Raw genomic sequence first — 17408 nt, 5'->3', positions numbered from 1 at the left:
GGGCTTGGTGTAGGGAATTGTGGATTTGATGGAGATGAGTTGGATTGGTCGAATTTGAATTTGATGATGATGAAGATGATAGTTGTTTTGCCATGAAGGTGGCTTGTTCAAGAGAGATTATGAGTTCTGATAATGATGATTGTGGCTGTTCTTCCATCATGAAATGAAGAAGGAAAAAAATGTGTGTGTTTGAAGGAACAACGTTACAAAGTACAAAAGGGTGTGTTGTGTTGTGTTGTGTATTATCACATGTGGGTTGCGTTGTTTGCGTGTGTTGTGGTGATATTGTTAACTAATGTTAAATTAAAGTAGATATAAACAAGAAAAGTGTGTACTAGGTTCGGGTTGAGTTGCGTACTGGATGTTGATGATGTTTTTTGGGGCGTTCCTCACATTAGACGAGGATATACTTTAATCAATCTCTTCCTTCATTCCCCATCACATTCACTGCATTCTTTAATAAGTCCGTTTGTGATAATGAGTGTCGCATATGAGTATAATCTATTCTTGTCAAATTATATAATTTACCATATGGATATTTAACCATATAACGTGAAGTTAAATAAGGAGCCCCATGATTCCAAAATCGTTTTGTTTTGGAATTTGATTACAAATTATTGACAAGTTAACCAATTTAATGTTTTTTTTTAAGTTTAAATACTTATATTTAGAAGAGTTGGGTGATACCGATTCATCAAAATCGAGTAAACAATGTTGACATGAGTATTAAGTATTAAATTTTGTGGAATATGACTAAATTTCTTATTCACTAGATCAATATTCGTTGTCACTTATACAACTTTTTGAATAGTTTAGGAGTACTAAGTAATTAAATAAATAATTATTAAAATTGTAAATTTATGTAATATATAAACGTTTCAAAAGTCGAGTAGATCATATAGTAAATTGTTGCAGTCACATTTGATATATTGAAATATATATTCAAACTTACATTTATCTATATTTAGTATGTGTGAATTTCACCTTGAAACTCGTTAAAACAATAAATATATACAAACTCTTCAAAATGTTCTATATTCTAATATCAAACTTAAATTTATCCTAGACATCGTTCTTTAGTATTCATTTGGATTAGACTAACGAGTCTTCAAAAGATATTGTTTCATAATTCAATGTAAGATAATTTTATTGATATTAGAAAAGATATTTGGACATCATAATTGATGTCGAACAACGTATTTTTATACAATTTTTAATTTTTTAGTAATTTTTTCTCTTTTTTAGTTTGTGTCTCAATTTCTACATATTCATCTATTTGTATTTTATGTATCGTGTAAGTACGTATCCTCAAATTTATGTCCAAATAATACTTATTCAATACATTGAAAAAGACTCACTTCCTCCGCTTTAAATTATATAAAAAAAAATCAATTCATACTTATTAAAGAAATGAATTGACCTTATTTAATGTTCTAAATTTTTTCCCAAAAAATTATATTTCCTAAATTGCCCTTCCTTTCTTAAGTTGGTGAAAATAACTACGCATCCTTGCAAATAAATAAAGAATGAATAGAGTCACTTGAAAATAACTATACACGTTTGAAACCTACTCTTTGTAAATGAATTAGAAAAATCATTGGAGAAAACATAAACTCAATAAATAAAGGTGTTTCTGGAACAACACAATAAAGTAGAGTCAAAGTTGATATTTTTTTTGCTTATAATTTGGGACAACAAAATGTGGATTTTATTTTTTATAATTTGAAATATAGGAAGTATTATTTTAAATTTCTTAAATAATATCTTTAACATACATAATCCGAGTTAGACCGTTGGACAGAGGAAGATGATCAAATTCAGATTCTGCTGAAATAGCACCTCGTGCTTGGAAGTATAAGTAATAATAAGTAATATCTAGAAACACTCTGACACTCAAGAAGAGAAATTTCTATTTGATAAGAGTGAGAGGTAAGTTGGATTAGCAAACATTTATCTTTCATAGTGTCAGAATCGTTGTACTTATAGAGTTAGTGCCTACTGCTCAGGTCCATGAAGACAAAGGTTATGAAATTCAGCAGGTCTTTTATTTTTTGACGTTGTCCCTTCATGGCTGTTAGAATTAATTAAGGTTAGTTGTTTTCTTTGGAAGGTTATGGAAATTGCAGAAATATTGTTAATCAATCTAGAAAGCGGATCCAAAAGGATTGGCCTTGAGTTAGACCGAAACAATATTTCACAACTCTTTCGTGAATATAAATTTAAAATTAATTAGGATAAAAATTAATCATCATTAATAATATAAAGATTGTGAATGATTCTATACGAACTCTTTACACTCATAGTTAGTACCATGAAAAGAAAAAGCATTTCATGTGTTGTCTTTCGTTTTCAAAGAAGGCCTCAATCTATAAAGTTCGACTTTAATTCTTGCTAAAAGAGAATAGAAGGTTCCATATTTTTTTACAATCATAGCATGGCATGATGATAGAATATATGCAAATGTGTTCCTGTCTTTCAATTTTTTGTTTTTATTTTAAGCAAAATAGTATAATAAATATTATCAAAAATAAATAAATAAACAGTGCAATAATGATCTTCAATGTGTTAATATTGTTATGAATTTTCTTCTTATTTATCACAAAATAGTGAGTTCGATTCTACTAAAAAAAAAATTACGTTTTTTAACAAAATCAAATTATTTTTGACCTGATTCATTATTTGAAAAGACAATAAAAATGAATTAGTTATATACATGCATCAATAGACATATTTTAAAGTCTATGTTGTGGTGCATTGAAATGCAAAATAAACATACATAATTTAGAAGAAACTTGTAAAAAATTGTTTGAACAATTAATGACACTATTAATATTGAAATTAAAGGTAGTGCACTAATAATGTAAAAAGTTTTAATGCAAAGTGAAATCAATACCACTACGATACAAAACTCATTATTCACCATTACACAAATTCTCATGAGAATATTCACCATTTTACTTCTTTGGATTTTGTATGTTAATAAAGAACAAAATGGATCTCTCTAATATGCTGGCCCTTCTGCTCTGCAGATCTTTGTAAAAAATATGCACCTATTTTAATCTACAGTATTTCAATAAATGTATTAGCTTTACAGATAAACATGTTTTTGAAAATACATTTGGTGCCACCAATTTCCAAAACAATAATTGAAAGATTGGATCTACAATCATATGGGAGAAATCATTGCTTAATTGGTCATCATAGAAATTTTATAACTTTAAAAAAAAAATGTAAAAAACAAATATGTATAGATTAAATTCATATATATGTCATCATAAAGACTTTTTACATTTTCAATCAATCATAATTACCAGATCACTATAAATATTTAATTTCAATCAAAACTATTATAGTGTAAAATTTAGTGTCTCTGAATTGAACTCTTATAAATACTCTACTACAATGTTTAAATCATTTCATTTCTTGCATATTGACATCTATCACATCATTATCAAAATTGTCAAGATCTATCATAGGACAAGAAGCATCATTCAGAAAAAATTTGCTACTGAAAAATAATTGTTTAATCTGTTATGCATAATCAAAGAGTACTAGAGAAAGAAATTTTATAATCAAAAGAACTTCAACATGGTGTGGAATAGATTCCATAAAAATTCCAGGCCTGCATATGCTACAGAAGGAAAGATTTTATGTACATCTCAGCTGCAGAAACCATAGTTGGCATGGCCTATTTTACATCACCAACTGAATATGAAGGCCATAATACAAACAAAGAATTTGAATACAATCTAATTAAAAGCATTCTTCTATAGAAGCAGAAATTGATCACTAGTCTTTTCCCATTAGCCATCTTAGATCATCATTGCCTTGCCTCTGATTCTTCAGAAGTTGGCTGTATGGAATTGACTGAAGTAGTTTCGACACGCCTCTCATTATCTTCATTCCTATCGGATGCGTGCGACTCGTCAAGAGGTTGGCTCATGGTGAATGTCACAGGTCTCACATGTTTTGTTTCGGAAGAGTTTTTCAACGGCAGACGGCACACTGGACAGGTAGATTGTTTCCTCAGCCATATATCAATGCATGAAAGATGAAAAGTGTGGCCGCATTTTGGCATGATCCGCAAGACTTCTCTTTCTTTGTAGTCTGCCAAACATATTACACACCTGTAGAAGCAATCTCAGTTATTCATCTATTCATTTGCTCGTTTTTGCTAGATTTGTCGATCACGAGCGGTTTGTTCAAATTTTGTTACGCTATTCTATTATAGTGCCACAATAACTACTATTTTGACAACACTTTATACTAAATAGCATATCATATAACAATACCAATTTGTTCAAATTAGGCTACGTAGTACTATAGGACCTCTATAGCCGCTATTTGACTACACTAATTTTTGTGAAAGTTTATTAATCTATCAAGGGTTTGTTGTATATCATGAGCTCTTGTCACAAAACAGAATGATGTATAGTAGTAAGAAATGATTGCATCAGTCTACAACAAAAGGCTAAAATCTGATGTTAATGAAAATATGATGAATTTGAAAGAAAAGACTTAACTGTGTATCTTCAATGGAACTGAAAGCCTCTTGATTGAACTTCAAAGTTGGGATTGCTTCAATCAGAATTGATTCAGGGGCATTAGCATGATGTTCTGGCTATCAGTAAACAATGGGAAATTAAAATCTAAAGCACCAAACCTTGATAGCTTACATAATGTCATAGACCAAATTATGAATCAGACATCATATTTTGTTGTGGCCAGCTACTGTTTCAAGGGTCAGAAAACATTCAAAAATTCATGAACTTGAAATTATATGATATAGTTACTGTGAAAAACTCCTTACTTAAGTAATATTTGAGAAACTAAAACATTTTATCTTACCACATACCAAAAGAAATCAGTTCATACAAACATACATATAAATATTTGTGTAATTGACAAATAGAAATAGAATGCAGCATTTTCATCAGAGTCAGAAATTAAAATACAATATAAACTTGCATATATGATATATCCTTATTATTCTACATACTATACTTCAAATATTAGATCAAAGCAATAATAATCTAGGAGCCATGACCAAATAAAACTGAGATTATAATAGTATTGATAAAAAATTCATAAAAAATAAACTGAGCAAAGTGCCCAAAATCAAACCATGTTCACAAGCAAAAACAACACAGAAGAAGAAGAAGAAGAAAGAAAAGGGGTGGAAAATAAAATTACCTGTTCTATATCAAATCTTGATTCAATCTCATACATCATCCTAGATTCAACACCTCCTCTAAGCCTTCCACAAATAATTCTTGTGCAAACAAAAACAATGAAAGTGGCACTCATGCCAAATCCAATAACAGTTGTCACTAAATTGGTATTTGAACCCAACATCTCCAACCACAAAAATCAAAAGATGATGCAACCACAACAAATTCTTCAACACAAGCAACACCAAACAAAAACCCCACTTCACAGATTCTTCAATCCAAATTCAATAACAGTGACACTCCAGATACACATCAGACACAAACCTACAACCTCAAAGACAAAAAAAAAAAAAAAGTGATTTAGGCTATGAAAAACAGAGAAAAGAAAAGAGACCCATGTTAGAAAAATTGAAACTTTTTGATGTCAGAGTGATTGCATAAGAAAACAAAAGGAACCCATGAAATATAAAGAGATGGAATTGAAGAAAGATGAGATTGAAGGTGGTGAGAGGGAACAGAACAGAACAGACAATAATAATAAAAAGAGAGCAGCAGAAGAAAGAAAGAAAGAAAAAACACTCTTGTTAGTGGGGTCCAGTACATGAGATGGGCCCACTTAGATTATTTAGATCGAACGGTTGAAAGTGGGTAAGATTTTTCGGCGGCAAAAGATCTTAACGGTAAAAAACAGTGAATAAGCGGTTTTTGAGAGAAGAAGATTGTGTATGGATTTTGAGGATCTGATCTGACAGCTCGTAAACTCATTTCACAGTCACTCACATGCCTTTCTTGGTTCTCAATTAGGATAAGTACCATATTTCATGTGTTTTGCCTATTTCTCTTCTGATACGCTCTTTCGATTTTCTTCTACTAGGATTTAATATTATCATTAAAATACTCTTTTTTTTTAAATTTAATTTAATGTATTCCTTTTTTAGTTATAAAAACATCTTGAAATTCTTTTTTTTAATGTAGTAATATTTTAAATATGTATATTTTATTAAATTTATAGATATTTTGTATTTTGTGTTAAAAAAATATTGTGGAAAAAGTGGTGATACTTTATCTTGAACCTGTCTTTTTGTACCGCACTATACTCTTGTTTTTAGTGGGGAAAAACTACAAGACTTTTTTCTTTTTCGATAATAGCTACAAGATTATTTTTCATTATGTTAATTTTAAAATGATTTTTGTTTCAAAAAAGAATAATACTGTTTACGTATTTTATAACAGCTGACAGTTTTTTTCCATAAAATATTGGCGTAATTCGTATACAAATAAATAGTTAAGATATGGTATTTTTTAGGATATTTGATTGTTGAATTTTTTATATTTTCTATATAAGGAATATTTGGATGGCTCTTTTAGCTAGGTGGTTTTGATTTGACTGTTCATTCATTGTGATTTTTAATTTAAATCTTCGTTTCAATCGAAAAATTATGACATTCTTAATGATAAATTATATGACCTTTCTCATTTTTATTTTGACTGAATTTATTATTTTTCTTTGCATAGTAGAATATAGTGACTATATTTGTAAAAAAACCAAAAAAAGAAGAATATGGTTACTAATATGAAAATACTTGGAATCCACACAAGGTACTTATTCTAATCTCATATTTAACGTAGATCATGTTTTTGTCTTTTGGATCTTTATAGTACACACTATGTGTGCGGTCACTATTGTAGGGTCAATTTTAGTGAAAATCTGCCACAAATTAATTAAAACTAAGTGGCATCTAGTAACTGCGAGTTAGCGGTGAGTTTTCCAAAATTTTGAGCATGTCATCCTAATTTTAATTAAAGTTAATTTTTTGAAATTTTGATACAATAATTGATATTACATTCTTTTTTAAATATTTTTCTACCTTAAATTTAGATTTTTTTTCTTTATATCTTATTTTTTTTATTAAATTGTCAAAGTTTTAAAAAATAATATATAAATGCTCTACTTTTTAGCTTTGTTGATGATTACAATTTGGGAATGCAAAGATTTGAAACAGATATTTTTTATCTATAATAAAAAGTCGCATCCTGAGGATGCAATCATCTAGTGTTATATATATATATATATATATATATATATTGTCATTTTATTAATTCTATTAATTATTATTTAATAAATTATAAATAATTAAAGTGTTTAAAAATTCAAAAAAATATTAATAAAATAAAATATATTAATAAATAATAATAATAATTTTAATAATATTATAAATTTTAATAATAATAATAGTAATAATAATATTAATAATATAAAAGTAATTAAATTGAACAAACAAAATACGTTAAGTTAAAGAAAAAAATATCACAAATTAAAAAAAAAATACATCAAATTCATATTTTATTATTATTATTTTCATTAATTTTTATTTATTAGATAAAAAAAATAAAATGAAGTTATTATAATAATATGCCAAAAGAGAAGGAAATTGTTATAATAACGCGCCAAAATAAATAAGAGGAAATTGTTATAATAAGAGGAAGGTGTTATAATAATGTGTTAAAACAAATATTTTATCGGAAGGTGTTATAATAATGTGTTAAATTATATTAAGAGGAAATTGTTATAATAAGAGGAAGGTGTTATAATAATTTGTTATAAACCAAAACAAATATTTGGGAGATGTGATTATAACAACTTCCTTTCTATTAATATAATTTACTTTATTATTATTACTATTTTATTAATAATTAAAATATATATCTACTGCCATATATATATATATATATATATATATATATATATATTGCCATTTTATTGATTTTGTTAATTATTATTAAAAAAATTATAAATAATTAAAACATAAAATAGTAATAATAATAATAAAATAAATTATATTAATAGGAAGGAAGTTGTTATAATCATGTGTCCTTAATATTTTATCCATAAAATATTTGTTTTAACACATTTTTAACACCTTCCTCTTATTAAAACAACTTCCTCTTATTTGTTTTGGCGCGTTATTATAACATTTTCTTTCTCTTTTAACACATTAGTATAACAACTTCCTTCTATTTTTTTATCTAATAAATAAAAATTAATGATGATAATAATAATAATAATAATAATAATAATAATAATAATAATAATAATAAAATATGAATTTGATGTATTTTTTTTCAATTTGTGATATTTTTTTTCTTTAATTTAACGTATTTTTTTTGTTCAATTTAATTAATTTTATTTTATTAATATTATTATTACTATTATTATTATTAAAATTATTATTATTATTTATTAATTGTATTTTATTTTATTAATAGTTTTTTGAATTTTTAAATATTTTAATTATTTATAATTTATTAAATAATAATTAACAAAATTAATAAAATGGTAAAATATATATACATATATATATATTTAGGATGAAAAAAAAAATGTTCTACATGCATCCCCACATTGCGATCTGCAACTGAGGTTAAAAAGTAGAGCATTTCTGTATTATTTTTTCAATGTGTGGCATTTTGGTCAAATTAAAAAAGAAAGAAATATATAAATGAAAAAAATCCCCAATATATATATATATATATATATATATATATATGACAGTAGATGGTCGCATTCCCGAGACGCGATCTGTTAAAGATAAAAAAAATATTTACTTCACATCGTCGCATTCTCAAATTGCGATCAGCAACTGGAGCTAAAAAGTATGACATTTATGTATTATTTTTTTTAAATTGTGGCAATTTGATAAATAAAAAAAGGGATATAAAAGAAAAATAATCTAAAATTTATATATGAAAATGATCTATTATTTTATTTTATTTTAAAGTAAGGCGGGATATGTTTATACAAAGAGGAAACTTTTTATTGTTTTATTTTTTTAATAAATGTTAAATTAATAAATAAAAATTATATTATATTAATAAAATCAAACAAAATATATTAAGTAAAAAAAATTATTAAAATTAAAGTGAAGTGAGTAGATCATAGAAAAAAAAAAGGTTAAGGAATGCTTCCATTTCGATTATCTAATTCAAAATTTTATATTTACAATTTATACAAACAATGTAGTATTTTCGTTATAATCAAGTCTTATATTAATTATAAATGACTTAAATGATTAACACTTAAAATATGTGACTCATATACTTAATGACTTAAGGTTTTAGTAGAGATGTGATATCAAAGTTGATGGTTGATCGAAGTTTGACCATCTCTTTATATCAAAAGTCTTTATGACCAATGTTGTACAGGTGCATGCTCCATTGATATGTAGTCAACAACAATGTAACTGTATGTGGATAAAAAATGCTTCTCACATTGATTGAAAAAGTGAATGTTGAGTTAGTACAAGTGAGAGAACTGATTATTTTAAGATTTTGAGTGAAGATGTGGTATTCAACTCATTTGTGTGATTGCTATTTCCAACGTGATGATCCCTTGGGCTCTCCTCATGGCTCAATAGTGATATCATAGTTTGATTCAGCTTAGTGAAAATGGGACTTTAATATTGAATCTTTGTACGAAAGTCTTGTCAGTAGTATAGTCAAGATGTGTGTTTCATAAATATTAACGAGAGTGCAACTATTGGATGAGGGACATTCACACTTAATGGAGGACACCCTTTCACACTTAGCATTCTTGAGTTTGAGACATAGATATGATGGTGGATGATTTGATTAAGATGACAACTAGACTCGCACATATTATATACCTGCAAAAATATCCATACAATGAGTTGAATAAAAACTCATATTATTAATACAAATGTGGACACACGTAATTATATGCAACAATGAATAGATATGTGTGTGTGCATATGATTAATTCACCACATTATTATTATTAATATGGGATGTGGACATGAGTAATTATATGCAACAATAAATAGATCCGTGTGGATACGAGTACCTTAGTGTTTCATTATTATTTTTTATTGAATAATTCTATGTGATTGAAGGTAAGAAATTTGATTTTAATATCATCACTTACTACTACACGCATTCATATAGTTAATGATTACGTGAATATTCGATCTTAATCAAATAATCTTGATTTCGAATAGTTTGGAATTTTTTTTTTTAATCAGCGCATAGAACCGTGGTTGGAAGGAAGGGGATGAAGCTGCTGAAATGCAAATAGATTTAATTGAAGCAGTATTTCCATTCCACCAACTCCACGTTGACCGGATCAAAACTTCTACATGTGTTGGTCAATGCGACACATGGCTTCTCATGAGTCACGTGACATGAAAAAAATTAATATATAATATATTAAATTTAATTACAGTTTTAACCATCATATTATTATTAATTTATAAAATTAGTTCTCTTAATTTAAAAATAAATAATTTTAATTTCTTTTTTGTATTTTTAAATTAAAAAATAATAATTTGATATATTTTAAATGTTGTAATATATAATTTTATAATATTGAATTATTTAGATGTTTTAATTATTCAAATGTCTTTAATTAAATTAAAAAAATAATAAAAAAATTATAAAATTAAAAACTAAATTTTTATGGTATTTCATTATAAGTGCATGAGTGTTAATAATTCTAAATCGTCTTATCATATATCACATTATTTAAAATATCACATATCATTATTTTTTAATTAAAAAATCGAAAAAAAAACTAAAACTGTAGACTTTTAAAATAAAATAAAAAAATAAAAATTCGTTAGTTACTAAATATAAGTAGGTAAAACTACTATTAAACTTATATTTTATTTTAAAATACATTATAAAGAATTGTAAGTAATTTATTCAACAATCAATAAAAATTAATCACATTAATAAATTTATAAATAGAGTAAAATATAATTTGTGAATATCACTTATAAATTTGTTTTTGTAGCTAATTTTCATTGATTATGAAATTGTGTATAATTCTTTAACGACAGTCTAGAGCTCACCACCTCTATTATTGTAATGTATAATTGGATAAATACAAACGCCGGCACCTTAGTTCAAGCCAAGAAAAAGGTAGGAGTTAAAGAAGAAATGTACCAACACTAAATATATGATATATATGATATATAATAATTTTCAGTACCAGTGTCAATAGTCAACTATCTATGTATATGATTTTGGAAAAAATATATATCCACTTCTTCCAATGTATGACACTAAAACCACTTAGATTTTTTAAACATCTTTTCAACCATCATGAATAATATATCCAAAGATGCATTGGGGTCAATTGCAACTTGCAATGAGAAACTAAAAGTTGCTTCTCATCATCACTGAAAAACTTCTATTTGTGTTGCACTAACTCAAAACTTAAAGTATGTATAATGTATGATCCACTAGTACAAAATGGATATAAAATATAATCGTTTCTTTAATTACTTGTATTTTTTAAATTATATGTAGTCATAATCATGTTAAAACATAAATGGTGACATTTTTACAATTAAATTGAAATCTTAAAAATGACAGAACAGTCATATTTTGACAATTAAGCTGAAAATTTAAAAATAATATTGCCACTTTTAGTCGATTTTTAGTTATGACCAAATTAAAAATAAAATTAAAATTCATTATTGCCACCATTTTCTATCTTTCTTCCTTCTTTATTATATTTTTCGACCTCTTTCATTAGTCTTTGTCTCTATATCTCCCCTTTTAATTATTCATCCATCACGATCTTATATTTTCAATGTTTTACATCATTAATTTATAATTTTTTTAATATTAATATTTGATGAACACTCATTTATCTAAATACAATTTATTAAATGAAGTCAACAAAAAATAGAAATAGTCTTTTGTAAAGTCACTATTCTCTTAATATATAATTAGCTAATAAGGGTACCTATAGTAGGTGTATCATAATAGATAAAAAAAAAAAAATTATTTGAGATTCTCTAAAGTTTTCTTTTTAATAGCACATCCTTACTATTGTTCGTAGAACCAAATGAAGGATGACAACTTTGATTGTTTGTTTCTTGTGTAGGAGATATGTTGAGACAATTCTTCATGTTTTGTGTAACTGTATGCATGCAACTCGGATATGGTTCTACGTAGTTTCATCTAATATGTCTTCTAATTTTTTTTCTCTTTAAATTGCAGGGACTAGATCGCTAACAACCTCAACGACAAGGGGGGTCGAACAATGAAAAGAAGATAATCTGCTTTCATGACTATCTGTTGGTTTTTTTCGACATGGAGAAATATAACCATATTTGAGGTGGATTTTTAGCACCCGTAGAATCCGATTGTGGTAATCCATAACTTCGTTAGAGAGATCGGTGATTGCTTCGCTCATACACTCCATCAGAACCTTCGTCATCGTGGGACGACCTATATTGGATGGAAAAACCTCCAAATAGATGGATCAAGTTTAACAATGCATTTGCAAAAACAATGACCAGCTTTCAAACTATAAAAGGTTTTTTTCGCAATTCAACTTGGAGATGGATCAAAGGGTACACTAAGAGGATCAACGCATGTGATGTCTTGAATGCAAAAATATGGAGTTTGTACTTTGGTTTGATTATTGCTCATAGGAAGGGCTAGTCTTGCATCTTATTGTGGAAGGTGACTCCAAGGTTTTAATTGACATGATCATAGGAAATTGCAAGTTGGGTGAGGTGACTCCCATTTTAATTCATCGTATTAGGCATCTTAATTTTAATTCTCAATTGAAACGTCTAGTCCCAACATACTTGACATCTTATTATGGAAAGTGACTCAAAAGTTCTTATTGAGATGATTATAGGAAACTGCATGATAGATGAGGTGACTCCTATTTTAGGTTACACTAAGAGGATCAACGCATGTGATGTCTTGAATGCAAAAATATGGAGTTTGTACTTTGGTTTGATTATTGCTCATAGGAAGGGCTAGTCTTGCATCTTATTGTGGAAGGTGACTCCAAGGTTTTAATTGACATGATCATAGGAAATTGCAAGTTGGGTGAGGTGACTCCCATTTTAATTCATCGTATTAGGCATCTTAATTTTAATTCTCAATTGAAACGTCTAGTCCCAACATACTTGACATCTTATTATGGAAAGTGACTCAAAAGTTCTTATTGAGATGATTATAGGAAACTGCATGATAGATGAGGTGACTCCTATTTTAGGTTACACTAAGAGGATCAACGCATGTGATGTCTTGAATGCAAAAATATGGAGTTTGTACTTTGGTTTGATTATTGCTCATAGGAAGGGCTAGTCTTGCATCTTATTGTGGAAGGTGACTCCAAGGTTTTAATTGACATGATCATAGGAAATTGCAAGTTGGGTGAGGTGACTCCCATTTTAATTCATCGTATTAGGCATCTTAATTTTAATTCTCAATTGAAACGTCTAGTCCCAACATACTTGACATCTTATTGTGGAAAGTGACTCAAAAGCTCTTATTGAGATGATTATAGGAAACTGCATGATAGATGAGGTGACTCCTATTTTAACTCATCATATTTGGCATTTTAATTTTGATCTTTACATGACACAGAGAAAACAAAAATGTTAATTGACTTATTAACTTTAATATCTCTGTAAACTTTTTAAATTTAAATATAGTAAAATCTCCTCTAAATGAACTCCATAAATACCTTTTGATGATATTCAAAACTTACATGAATAAAATTACTCGTCTAATCATTTAGTTTATATCTTAAACTTCGAGCATCTTTTGCATAAAAGAAAATTCAAGAGGCTCTAAATTTACCTTTCAACTAGATACTTATAAAGTGGGAAGGGAAAAAAAATCAAACATGTGTCCCACCCACGGCAGCTGACCTTTTAGGGTGAGAAACATATCACCAATTAGCCAAATTCACAAGTGGCAGATTGGCATAATATTAATCGTTATCAATATGAGTGTACGTGTTTCATACAAGGAAGCAAACAATATGTACCGAATTAATAAATTTGAAGTACTAAACAAACATCAAATCTTGGTGAAAGAGAACATGCATCATGGTAAACATGTCAAAGCAAGAAAAAGTTAAAGAAGTCACAATTTCATCACTGTTTCCTCTCAATTATTTTACTGTTCATCTTTTCAGATATGTCTGAATATTTCCCTACGCAATCAATTTATTCGCATGCAAAACAAAACACACCCATGTGACAATGACGCTATTTATCATATACTTCTTGGACCTTCATTTTGCATAAGCAAATTAAACAGTGAGTAAAAAAATAGTAACATTAAACTAATTACATTAAATGTGGCTCATTAGTTAATTTGAGTAGATAAATAATGATAAAATTGCAAACTACAGATAAAAAAAAGCGTGATATTTATTTGTATTTCTTTTTATGAATTTAATTTATATACAATATTGAAATATGATTAATTAATTACAATAATAAAATTATTATTAATATTTTATTTTTACTATAATTATTTATAAAATTGAGATACGATCATCTTTCTTTCTTTTATATCTATTTATATTCTATTTAAAGAGAGATAAATATAAAAAAAAATTAAAAAAAATTCCATTATTAGGTAAATTTCACTATCTTTAAATTTTTTTCAATTTCTTGTATCAATCTCTCTCTCTCTAAATTGAATATACATGTAGAGGAAATAAATAGAAAGAGTTTTTACAAAGTTAATTAAACTCTTTAATTTGTATGATCATCTTCAACAATGAATAAAATTTGTTCATCACTTGATATCAATTATTAATTTTTAACTTTTGATTTTGATGATACATTAACAACAATAAAAGCTTTGTCCAAAACATAGATCAACTAAGAAAGATGGAACAAAGATTCACAAAAGACAATTGAAAGAAAGTCTTCTATTGTACTCGTCTTTACAAGAAAATCAACACAAATTATTTTATCTCTAAGAAGGCGCATGCTCCTAAAGATTCCAATATTTGTATTTCTTTATTTTTTGATTCATTCTTTACAACTATTAAATTCAGCTTGCAACTTTTTATTTAAAAAATATCAATTTATATTTTGTGTTCACTTTAATTTATATGCAGGTTGCGGATTTAAAAAAATTTAATTTTTATTCAACCTAGTATACTTTTAGAGACAGATAAACTCTAACATAATCAATTTAAAAAAATTGATTTAACTTTGTATATATGCTGCACATTAGAAGAAGAAAAAACAATTTATGTGTTTTTTTAAATATTAAATATTGTCTAGTCAACAACAATTATATAGTCATCATGTGTCACTTCATCCAAAATTAATTATATCATCAATTAAATATTCCATGTGTCAACAATTATTTAGAAAAAAAATTCATAAATGATTTTTTTAAAAGTTGTTAGAATTTACAAATGTATAAATAAATAAAAAATTACATGAACTAAAATCAAAACGAAATATATTTACAAAACGAAATTTATATCTTTGCTAATGTATTTTTGCAATACAAATTCCTTTTAGTCAATTTCTTTTCCAACTTTTCTTTATAACGATTTTCCAAATATATTATAGTTTGGCAGAATATTAGATATATTTGTTAGTTAATTAATTAAATTAATTAGTTATATAAACTAATTAATTATTAACAAATGATATAATTCCTTCTCATTGTTTATGCGGCAGTGGGATGCTGCTGATAAGAGGAGAATTGGCTTTTGTACCCCCCATTTAAACTTATACCCCCCAATTTGTTAAAAATCCAATTTTGTCCTTAAAAATTTCATTTACGTGAGCAGTTAAAAAAAATTACTCTAAAATCTGGACCTTGTTGAAATTTCCGGTAAGTAAAAACAAAATTTCTGGTAGTTATAATTGTTACTGGAAATTTGGAAAATGAAATTTCCGGTAGTTGTAATTTCAATACCGGATTTTTGAAATTTCCGGAAGCTACCGGAAATTTCAAAAAATTTGAAAAATCCGGTAGTCATTTTTTGTTCACCGGAAATTTGGTTTTTTAAAATTTCCGGTAGTTAACCCGGAAATTTCAAAAATCCGGTACTTATTTTTTATTTATTATTTTTTTTGAATATGCTTTTAATTTGTTTGTTATTTTATTTGAATTGTTTTTTTGAACTAGGGATGGAAAACACACGACCAGTATTTATAGATTTAACTGAAGCATTTACAACTGATCAAATTTTTGAGTCACGATAAGCTGTCATATCATGGGCAAGAGAGATAGGTCGACAAAATCGAGTAGCAGTTATCATTACTCGATCAAACGTAGAGACTGGAAAGAGAGGAAGAAAGACAAAAGTAATTCTTGGTTGTGATAGAGGTGGACAATATAAGTCAAATAAAAATGACACAGGTACTTCAACTAAAAAGTGTGGATGTCCGTTTAAACTTAAAGCGAGACCACTGAAAAATGATGAAGGATGGATTATTAGTTTAATCTGTGGACTTCACAACCATGAGTTAGTAGCTACTTTTGAGAATAATGCATTTATGGGACGCTTAACAGAAGAAGATAAGAAACATGTTGACGAGTTGACAAAGTATCACGTTGCACCGAGACATATCTTGTCATCTTTGAGAGATCGAGATACGGAGAATGTGACTAGTATCTATCAAATTTACAAGCGACGAAGTACATACAGGAAGAATTTGATGGGACCTAGAACTGATATGCAACATTTGTTGAAGTTACTTGAAGCTGAGAAATATACTTGTTGGAGTAGGACTCATGAGGACTCCAACGTTGTGAGGGATATGTTTTGGACGCACACAGATTCCATAACTTTGCTTAACATGTTCCCTCTTGTATTGATCATGGATAGCACCTACAAAACCAACAAGTATAGGTTACCGTTGTTTGAAATTGTTGGTGTAACTTCAACTTGGTTGACATTTAATGTTGCATTTGCTTATATGGATTCTGAACGTCAAGACAACTTTTGGTGGGCATTGGAGAAGTTAAAAGAGTTGTTTTTTTCAAACACGCCATTTCCTCAGGTGATTGTGACTGACAGAGAACTGGCTTTAATGAATGCAATTAAAGTTGTATTTCCATCTTCAACAAATTTACTTTGTCAACTTCATATTAACAAAAATGTTGGAGCCAAATGCAAACAGTATATATTAAAGAAAGACATGCAAGAACCCATTCTTGAGTTGTGGAGGAAAATTGTTTATTGTTCTGAAGAGAAGGAGTACGAGGAACTTTTGCAAGTATTTGAGCAAGCATGTGTCGATAATATTATTTTCTTTGACTACGTCAGAGACACATGGTTGAATCCTCATAAGGAAAGATTTGTTGAAGCATGGACCAATCGAGTATTGCATCTAGGAAATACTACGACTAATAGGTATGTCATTAAAATTTCACATTTTGTATGATATATGATATATGATTTATGCATGATATATGATC

General features: G+C 27.5%; 1 protein-coding gene across 1 annotated transcript; it reads right to left on the bottom strand.

The window, feature by feature from the left end:
• Positions 1–3549: 3549 nt before the first annotated feature.
• LOC101489379 (putative RING-H2 finger protein ATL71) lies at positions 3550–5711 on the bottom strand. Its single transcript, XM_004492629.4, has 3 exons — positions 5194–5711; positions 4524–4621; positions 3550–4127 (listed from the first exon to the last, which is right to left on the bottom strand). Exons 1-3 carry the CDS (start codon positions 5353–5355, stop codon positions 3821–3823), a joined length of 567 nt encoding a protein of 188 aa, XP_004492686.1. The 5' UTR covers positions 5356–5711; the 3' UTR covers positions 3550–3820.
• Between the last annotated feature and the right edge of the window lie 11697 nt (positions 5712–17408).

Source organism: Cicer arietinum, chromosome 3 (genome assembly GCF_000331145.2).
Source record: "Cicer arietinum cultivar CDC Frontier isolate Library 1 chromosome 3, Cicar.CDCFrontier_v2.0, whole genome shotgun sequence".
NCBI lineage: Eukaryota > Viridiplantae > Streptophyta > Magnoliopsida > Fabales > Fabaceae > Cicer > Cicer arietinum.
The sequence above is the reverse complement of the archived record's forward strand: the minus strand, read 5'-3'. Positions and strand labels throughout refer to the sequence as shown.